Raw genomic sequence first — 10,519 nt, 5'->3', positions numbered from 1 at the left:
GATCAGTGTTTAACAATTACATTTTTATATTTTGTTTGCATACTTATATAGCATATATTAGGCTCCTTGGTATAATGAGTGTTGTGATCAATTTATGAAATTTCATGGAGTCATACTGAGAGGTATGAGATTAATCTATGTGGGAGCAGTGTTAGGTAATGTGATACAATCATGAACAACACATCAAGTACCTTGTCACCTCTAGTGTGAAATACAACTGTACAACAACTTGAACAATAGCACAAGCCTGTCTCACTCCTGTTGTCTGTATCTTCAGCCCACTGTCTGGCTGTCCCAAGACAGGGGAATGATAACATCCAGCAGAGCTCAAAAGTAACCCTGTAGGAAAATACATTATGACTCATTGGTCAAACACCTAAAAAGTTTTAAACAATTAGGAAATAATTCACAAAAGGCAAATGACATAATCAGTAACACGTAAACTGCCTGTTTAGCAACTGACTTTAAAGGTAAGGGTGAACATATGCAATAGCATTATAACCAGCACCTCAGTTCAAAAACAGTAAAATACTCATACCAGAGAGGAAGGGAGGACTTCTCATGGTCAAACAGTTGGGATTTATTAAAGGACTCGCAAATCAGTGACACCTCCTCTCGTTAAACCAGGACATGATGTGTGTTGGTTAGGAAAATATTTACACATAAATTTGTTTTGTTTTCAAAGGTAAGCTGCTGTCTTAAATGCACATCTCTGTTGAAACACTTATTTTGACTATTTTAAAATTGTTCCAGGGCACATTTTTAAGTGATTTTCTACAGATCCTACTAGGATATGTTGGACTAGCCAGAAGAGTGAATTACTAGTTGCTTAGGGGCAGGATGTTGTTTAACTAATGAATAATTTTCAAAATATGTATTACACAGATTTTTATTTTATTTTTTTGTAAATGCATTGCTGTGATATAGCTAAGGAAAAATGAATACAGTATTAATATATTTATTTTATTTTAACCTGAGTTCATCATAAACAGCTCCCTTTAACTCAACTTAAAGTAAATTATAACCAACCAACAAAATAGGACAGAAATTGACATTTCTCATACCATCATACCACACCATTTGCCCATAGGGAAAATTAAGACTTAAATGTATAAAGAAATGGATGAAAAGCAAAGGACTTGGGGAACTGACAATGAGTAAACATTTCAAATGGAAAAAAGATCCAGGTACCATGTAGTATTTATGCAACTTCAAGTAGTTTTTATGCCAGAGAAAAGCTCACTTAAGACTCCCATATTGTCCTCCCTTCAGTCCCACCACAAACAGGCTTAAAGGGCTTCTGACAGCCCCAACTATCCAACCGAGATAATGAAGTTAAGGTACCTATTGACATCACTTGTGAAGCCCTGGAAAGCTAGCATCCAGTCTCTCTTCAGAGCAATCATGACTTCTCCTTTTCTGCTTCTTAAAAAAATGAGATACAATCAAATCATACAGGATCTTAATACTAAGAAGAAAATGGCAATATCTCAGATGGAAAGCTTAGGTTGTCAGGAGCCCTTTAACATTCCTCCTTGGGTGTCAAGGTGAAGCCCCAGGAGGCTTAGTAGATCCCCTTCACCCTCTTGCTCTCTGGATCAAAGGGAGACTTCAGGTGGGCAGTGGCTTTGTAGACGACCCCCATTCGCTCCATGGTGAAGTGCCCATTTCTCACAAAGTCAGGATTCACCTGGAACAAAATGGAAGCAGCTCAGCCAAAGCTCTGACCCAACATGGTGCCCCAAAACAATATTACACCCAAGACATAATTGACCACTGATACACGTATCTTTTACACCAGCCACCTGAGCAATCACAAAAAGATTACAAAGTTATAAAATTTAACCCTTCTCAATTTCCTGTCACAATAAAGATGTTTGTGTGTTGTGGCACAATGTGGCAGCAAAGCTGCAATCAAGCAGATTCCTCTCACTGTGATTTAGCTTCCTTTTGCTTTTTGACACAATAACTGTAAACTGTAAAAACTTTAAAGTAACAAACCATAGGACATATAAAATCAGGTGAGACATCAGTTTAAAGGTTGAGGACACTATTCTATGCAGTGGACAAGAGATGAGGAAGCTTCAAATCCATCTGGGTTTCAGTGTCAACCACAATTTTAGAACCATTAGGGCCACCTTATATTGTACAGAATAGATTCACTACGTAGTTTACCTAATAAAAAAGAAAAAAAGAAATGAGCGTCCGGCTAATCCTGCAGACTTTTGAAAAAAAAAAATGCATCTCACAAATTACTAGTTTATGGGTTTGTAAAAAAAATCATAATACACGAATGGAAAGGAAGATCTAAATCTCCTCAGGGCTAACTGACGGTGGCCTTCATTAAAGAAATTATGTATCCAAGGAAACCTGCATTCAGCACCATCATCCCTGGGTCTTGACTAGAATCCCAGAAAAGCTAGGCAGAGACGTACAAATGAGGCACGCCGACTTCACGTGTGACTGCCATCCTACAGCAGTGCATGAAGAAGGAAGCCTGTTCAACAGTACACAGCACAGTGCCTCCAAGCATGCCTCCTTCTCTCCCCCTGTCTCTCTCTTTCCAAAGCCAGATTGTGTAGCGATCCCGCTGCATCTTGGCAATGTGTTGTGTCATGATGTCATGTCACAAACTCCAGCGTGTTATAAAAACTGGCATCCCGTGCCCCGCTGCCAGGTCCGCTGAAAGCTATCGCCTGTTAAATATTTAACGGTGGAGCAGGCACACTTTAACTATCCCACCTCCGCAGTAAGCCGATTTGCTGGATCAGCATATCAATGCGTTTCCACCCCCAACCCAAAGTGACTTGACAAGATATATATACGACAAGGTCAAGTTTCTGATCAAACCAGGGAGAAACTGCTTATATTACGATATGTGCTCCAAATGCCTTTTGAATGAAATACATTATATTCTGATTTGGTTGTCATTGGCTCTCTTCACAGCGGGTCCAGAAATACATATTCATGTCCAGAGGTGTCGCAAGGGGGTAGGCATCCCAGGCAATTGCCTGGGCCCCCCCCCCCCGCTTTCACGAGAGAAAACTCTTTTCTAAGTCCTCAAAGACATGAAGCATAGTCTACTTTCAGGAATGGAGACAGGCATCCAATCTCTCTTTAGGGTCTTCCCTAGTCTATCCTTTGAATTCTCACCCTGAGGCACAATGTGACTCACTTCTGACCCACCGCTCATTCCCGAGATTTTGTGGGTGTCTTATTTTGCCAGCATAACTTTTCTTTCTGCATTCCCTCCAAGAACCTCCAAGTAAGAGGCTATATTGGAATGTTGCCGTCAAAAGAATTGTTGTGAACACGATGGAACATTGCTACATCCTCCCCTGTCTAAACAAATCTCCCAGCCTGTCACTTTTCCGAAAGCGGATGTCCCTTTAGATCATGTCAAAGATCTCCAACAACAAACAAGCCCGCTCTTTCACATTGTTTGCACCTGTCTCCGTAAGCCCCTGGTACAGTAGCCTTCCCCTGGTCTCTGTTTTCACATACCGAGATCAATACAGCCTTTGCTTGTAACACTGTCAGGGCAGAAAATAGATCATACGAAAAAATATTATAATAAAAAAAGATTCTCAAAAAATAAGTAACTACAGCTGAATGCTTTTCAAACTATTAAACATTATGGATTTTATTTTTCTATAGAAAAATATAGATCAGTAATATTCTAGTAATATCTGGACCTCTACTGTGGCTGAAACACAAGCTGGCTGAGGAAAATTTTGGTAAAAAATTGGTAAAAGAACAATAACCAGAGAATCAAGATCTTGATGTTCTGGAGTTTTATCAAAATATCATAAACATGAACATGAAAAATCCAGGAGGAAAGAGTATCTTTCTGATGGAAGTTTACCTGTAGAGATATAGCACATCTCCCTTTGAAGACCGAAATTTCAAGCAAGGCTCTGTTCCAGTCTTAGGCTTAGTATACCCTTCCTGCCCTTTGTGATCATTCCTGGCCATATCAATAATCCTGCCCCTGACTGCCTCAGACCAGGCATGAAAGACTAATCGACTCAGTCATGAGAAACGTTCCTCACGGTCCTCATGCTGTTCTCCCACTCTGTCCCAAGTTTGCATTTATTCCAAGAAGCCTTCTCACCTTATGTACAGTTTGCTATTCCAAGAAGATATTTGATATCCTGTAAAAAACCGAATTCATTTTCACATCAGTGAATTCTGGACAGCAGAGGAACTATCAACTAAAACAAGGAACACAGCCAGGAGGACCTAACAGAATAGTGCAGGCTCCAGTCTGGGCTCTGGGGTCCTTCTGAACTGCCAGATGTTGGCACATGTAAGTGGAATGTAACAGTTGGTACTTCTTACTGCTATTACTTCTTACAATTAATTAATGTTCCTTCCTTGAAGACTGTTTTATATTATACAATTTGTTCAGTCTTTTAAACACTTAGTACCATCATATTGTATATAACTCTTCCAGAGCTTAGCTAGTTTTAAAAGCTTCTGCTTTTTTACAGTTCAAAAGGTACACATTTCTGCAATTATGTGCCGTTATCTCATGGCCGTTTGGTTTTCGTGGATGAAATAAATAGATAAGCAAGTGTCCATATCCAAAAAGCCAAAATGTTCAACTCATTTAACTTGGGTGCAAATTACAAACAAAGGTGCCAGTTTCATATTCCCATCCGTGCAGTAACTGCTTTGTATAAAGCGTAGCATTGAGACTCAACACCAGAGACCCAGTGGGCGGCCTTTATCCTGGACGACGATGATATCATTAAGTATGTGAGTGTGATTAGAATAGTAGCGAGGTAGCACAATGGGCTCTACTCACAACTCCACCATCTGGGTCCCGGATGTAGCCGTAGCCGATAGTCTTGTCAATGGCAAAGCCATAGTCTGCTCTGCGCAGGTGACCAACCGGTTCGCCATTCCTGAAGATAGCTTCCAGGCCAAACATGGGCACTTTCCTGACAAACCCAGAGAAAAGACTTAAAACTTAACTGAGACAAGACAAAACTAAAACAAAAAACATACTATTTGTGTTTCCATAGCAAGTTAGTGAAAATCACTTAATTACATGAAAACTGGTGCTCAGTGTTGTTATCAATAATTACTAACTAAGCAAGTAAATGTGCCGGTATTTCAGTGCACTAAGTCAGGATATTGGTTCTCATCCCTGGTCCTGCCATACCTCTGTGTACAGTTCTGTGTTGTGTATATCATTCATTTACTGAACGTTGTAAACTGTTTGAATGTAAATTATTAAACAATTAAGCAATATAGAAGTAAGCAAGTGTTCAATCTCCTAATCTGGGACAAAACCCATAAGACAGAGGTACCCTATTAGGAGATCAGTTCCAAAAACAATTGTGGTGAAAAGAAGAGGGTGACGGTAGCAGCTGCGATACTCAACTCGTTGATGGTTAAACTGATGATTCGTCGCCGGAGCCCCTGGGCCTTTTTTGCCTCCAGAGCCTCTCTGCCCAGGAATGGGATGGAACTCTTCAGTTTACAGGTGAAGGCAAGTCCTGCCTCCAGGGGTGTGTCGTCGGGACGTAGGTCAGCATGCCAGTGCCTATACCCTGTGGGGGGGATATGACAATGAGCATCACTATGGTCTCAATGGTTTCAATTCTGTTCTCCTAAGAAATTAACCAAAACTTGTTGGCCAATGGGTCCAATATCAATACATGCAGAATTGTTTTCCCATAACAGAACAACATACAACCATAACATTATGACCACCTGCCTAATATTGTGTAGGTCCCCCTTTTGCCAACAACACAGCCCTGACCCATCGAGGCATGGACTGCACTAGACCTCTGAAGGTGTGCTGTGGTATCTAGCACCAGATACCGTCAGACCAGGCCACCTTCTTCCATTGCTCCGTGGTCCAGTTCTGATGCTCACGTGCACGTGTGCTTTCGGCAGTGGACGGGGGTCAGCATGGGCACCCTGACTGGTCTGTGGCTACGCAGCCCCATACACAACAAACTGAGATGCACCAGCATTCACTTTTTCAGCAATTTGAGCTACAGTAGCTCGTCTGTTGGATCAGACCACACAGGCCAGCCTTCGCTTCCCACATGCATCAATGAGCCTTTGCCGCCCATGACCCTGTCACCAGTTCACCGCTTTTCCTTCTTTGGACCACTTTTTATAGGTACTGACCACTGCAGACTGGGAACACCCCACAAGAGCTGCAGTTTTGGAGATGCTCTGACCCAGTTGTCTACCCATCACAATCTGGCCCTTGTCAAAGTCGCTCAGATCCTTACACTTGCCCATTTTTCCTGCTTCTAACACATCAACTTTGAGGACAAAATGTTCACTTGCTGCCTAATATATCCCACCCACTGACAGGTGCCATGATAACGAGATTATCCGTGTGATTCACTTCACCTGTCAGTGGTCATAATGTTATGGCTGATCGGTGTATGTAAGAGTTATTCAATTAAATAAAAGTCATTTGTAATAGTCTAATTCAAGATTGAAAAACCACACATTCTTAAAAAAAAAAAAAGAAAAAAGAAATGCTCAGGACAGGAAACACGTTTAAAACTAATATCATCCATCAGGAACACGGAGCTGGCTTTTACTTCTTTTAGCCAGAGGGATTTGAAGACTACCTTTTCTTCAGTTTAAATTGCTAACTAAAGGGGTTCTTGGACTTGTCTTGAACCTGTGTTTTTCTGGAGATAGCCACACCTGGCTGCCAGGCTTTAGTAGCCAATCCCCTGCTACAGAACTTCATAAGCATGAGTGAGGGTTGGCCTCATTCCCAGATAATAGTAAGCCTGCTCGTTGAGTACACACAACATGTTCCTTAAATACGAAGAGGTCTCCAATATGTGAACGCAGGGTGCTACATTCTAATCTGTTTATACAAAGCCTGTCTGGGTGTGAGTGGGCAGATGAGAGCGGAGATTGTCAGTGACTCATTCACAATGCCTAGATCACCCTACCCCAGTGCCAGTATCCCACGGACGAGCAGGAGTTGAGTATTCGTGAGGAAAAACACCCACACTTAAATATTTAATCCAACAACTTTGTACGTTTTTTAATAAATAAATAATCCTCATTTTCTTTCCTCTTAAAATATGTATTACCCAGTAAATACCTTTGTTTTGCATCTGTTTCCTAGAGAAAACAAGAACAAAAACATTAAAGTACAAAGAAAATTCATCTTTGAATCCAAACAACAAATGTTGATCCAGGAACTGGAAAATGTAATGCTGAAAAAACGAAAAAACAAATGAAAAATGTTTAATTGAAAACAAATTTGGAAAGTGTACGTATTAGTTTTTCAGATAAATATAAATAAAAGATGGAGAAAGACATCATGGAGAATGTCTGGAACAAAAGAGTAGCAGTCTGATTTAAACTAAGTGTCTGCTACGGGGAGCTATGCAAATTAACCGATTTGTTCTAATTTGCGTGATTCATCCTCTAGTTCACAATTTGTCCTACTTTGACTTCTGTTATTATAAAATATTTCCCGAGCAAGAACAAACATAAATGTTTGAGTTAAAAATGCTACTAATTAAGTAATACAAAGTTATGGTGTGGTCAGAGATAAAGAAACTTATATGTAAAATATGTAATTTCCAAGTCAGACCCATTCCCTGAACTGAGAGACCATCTCAAGGCTATTTCTTCAGGCAGTGCATGAGGTGAAATCTGTGGCTTTCAAAAAAAAATTTTAAATTAATACAAACTGACGCATCTAACGTTCCCAGGTTGTGTTTATTTTAAGGTGGAAGTTATTTGGTTCAATCTTTCAAGATGCATGAAGCTCAATCAGCTTCTGACCTGTTTTTATATATTCATACGTATCTCGACTAATGTCACTGAGCATGTTTATATGCCTAGTGAAAGAGGTCAATAGCCGTCAAATGTGATGGCGTTCAGGATCACAATCATACAAAAATAAGAATACAAAAACTTGATCAAATAACTGTCTCCAGATGAGGAAATTCAGCTTTTTTCAACAAACCTGATGTGCTGTGATATAACATATGGGGATTTCACTCAGGTTACATTGTGCATATCTGTGTCAAGATGCAATTTAGTGAGTAGTTGGATTCATGCTACTATAATGTTTGACAGGAGATAACCAAAAGCTTAAAACAAACAAACAGATCCTAGTCTTTCAACAGTGAAGGCAGGTTAAAATGTGGTAAATTCTAGCAGGAGAGAGACTTATTTTTGGTTGGCCTGAAAATGGCGTGCGGGATTACAGCATGACTCAGTAGCACCTGTTCCATTATACTTTAATGGGTAAGTATGTACTCTAGATTGAACAGAGTGATGAATTTTGCAAAGCACCTTGGGAACCCTTATTAGAGCCTGCATTCATTTATAATATGGTAGCACCCATTCACACCCAGCTGGCCCCCGGTTTTTAGCTTGAAGATGTTCTCAAACAGGCTGAGGAATGAGAAGCAGCTACCCACCTTTCTCGATGCTGAGGGAGTCGATGGCTCTGTAGCCGGCATTACAGATACCATGCTTGGCCCCAGCCTCCATAACAGCGCGGTACACTGGGACGCAGGCCTCTCTGGGAATGTGCAGCTCCCAGCCCATCTCTCCCACGAAGGAGAGACGCATAGCACGAACCTGCGAGCAAGGAGAGCTCAGTAAGCTGTCTGGTCCAGGCACACAGCCACTTATTGGAGCTCCTGTATGTAAATGGTTGAAAACTTGGCAAGCCAACAACAGAACAAAACCAACCAAAGAAAGAAACAAGCAAGCAAACAATTGATTCATTGAACTTGTTATTCTGTGACTCTCCCCCACCCAAACAAATAATAAAAAAAATTGAATGCGAATGAACAAGTCAAAATAAAAAAAAAATATAGACCTCAACCTTGCAAACTGAAGGCCATTCAATTCCAAATTCCATGTTAATTGTTTTCATCCATCAATATGAAAGTACTACTGTTTTAGCTGTTGCTACCAATTGTACATTTCTTCATAATACAGGCCACATCTTAAGAATAGTTTTTGGCGTACACGTCACTTGTTTGACTAAATAACATAGCAGCTTTTGTAAACATTCAGACTGCTTAGCGTTTTGGAACCACCTTGATATCGGACGGTTTCCTCCCCGCCAAAATTATTTCTGTTCTATCCTTGCATGGAGCTGTCACAAGGCAGCCAAAACACCATTATCTGGCTTCACTTACCTCATAAATTACGGTCTTTGGCTGGCTTTTGAAGCAAATTATGAGATTATGCAAAGACAAATTGTTTTTGGCTGGTGTAAAACTTTGGAGGGGTTAAAGAATGTGAGCACTAAAGAATGTGAGCCAGCAAGCCAGCCAATGATGACTTTACCATTTCAGACCATTCTGAAAGATGGCATCCCAGAAGATTTAAGCTGCTGTTGCTGCCAATGGAAATATTTTTGATATTCTACTGTTAAATAAAGAAAAGCACTGCTGATGTGTGTAATGAAATTTAATTCTCCACCGTGGAGGAGTTTTACTTATTTAGGATGCAAACCTACGTGTAACCTGATGGATGGGTCTACAACTGCAATATATTTTTAACATTACAACCAGTAAATACAAACTCTTCCCAATTTAGCCAGGTACACAGTAAGACTCCTAGAATATTAACTCAAGTTTTGACTTACCATGAGTGTCTTGCCAAAATGACCAAATGCGGTCATATTATTTATAATACTTTCACTTGCTGGTGGATCATGATTGCAACCAATGGGAAACTTTGGTAAAAATTGGTATCAGACAAGTATTTGAGCCCAGAGGAAATGGATTGTATTAACTGTATATGTTCAATTATGTTGTATTATGTGATTTTTGATAGGGCATTAAGAACATCCCTCAGTTTGGTTTTGTGCTACTTCCTCACATGATCTGGACCCCTGTGTCTGCGTACAATAATGCCATCCACATGGAAGACTTCAAACTCTTGACCACAACAGACTGAAGAAAGTGAAACAAACTCAATGGAACAAACCGGTTCAAGTACTGCATTTAGTCCTTTCTTCCCTGTAATGGACTTGTTTTTATTCTTCATGAAATACCACTTTGAAGTACAATGGCATCTAGACTGCACAGCTTTTATCAGCTCTATATACCTATGGTTGTGTTTGTTTGTTTGTTTTTTTGGCTCCTGCTTAACAGTTCACTAAAAGGCTCTATTTTTAGAGATGAGTTCTGAACAGGCCTGCCCACACTCACTCACTCCATTAATCTCTATCATTTTGTTGGAAAAAAAAAATCTTAAGAAATGCAGGAATTTTTGTGTTATGCTTATGATGAAAATTTAAAAGGGAGTCATGTCATTTTTCTTGTACATATCATAGACGAGTGTCAGGACACAGTGGGAGTTTGTCAGCATTGCTATACTCCGTGTGGATAATTTACATGAGACAACATAGGCGTTGTACGCAGACAGATAAAAACAAGATGAAAGTTTTGTTCCTTTTTTAAATTCTGATGGTGGGACTATTAAGGATGAAGACCTACTTTCAAAACGCATTCTCTTATTATATGATTGCCATACTTTTTTA

General features: G+C 40.0%; 1 protein-coding gene across 4 annotated transcripts in view; it reads right to left on the bottom strand.

Moving 5' to 3' along the window:
* Positions 1-874: 874 nt before the first annotated feature.
* sardh (sarcosine dehydrogenase) overlaps positions 875-10,519 on the bottom strand; it is a 73,280-nt gene continuing 63,635 nt past the window's right edge. For all 4 annotated transcript variants that reach the window (XM_066713122.1, XM_066713125.1, XM_066713124.1 and 1 more), the window contains exons 19-22: positions 8,436-8,598; positions 5,393-5,561; positions 4,811-4,946; positions 875-1,690 (exon numbers count right to left, since the gene is read on the bottom strand). In XM_066713122.1, coding sequence (XP_066569219.1) covers positions 1,565-1,690; positions 4,811-4,946; positions 5,393-5,561; positions 8,436-8,598 — 594 coding nt within the window. In that variant the 3' untranslated portion in view covers positions 875-1,564. The remainder of the gene's footprint in view (positions 1,691-4,810; positions 4,947-5,392; positions 5,562-8,435; positions 8,599-10,519) is intronic.

Source organism: Amia ocellicauda, chromosome 9, assembly GCF_036373705.1.
Source record: "Amia ocellicauda isolate fAmiCal2 chromosome 9, fAmiCal2.hap1, whole genome shotgun sequence".
Classification (NCBI taxonomy): domain Eukaryota; kingdom Metazoa; phylum Chordata; class Actinopteri; order Amiiformes; family Amiidae; genus Amia; species Amia ocellicauda.
This window is presented reverse-complemented; position numbering and strand designations above follow the sequence as displayed.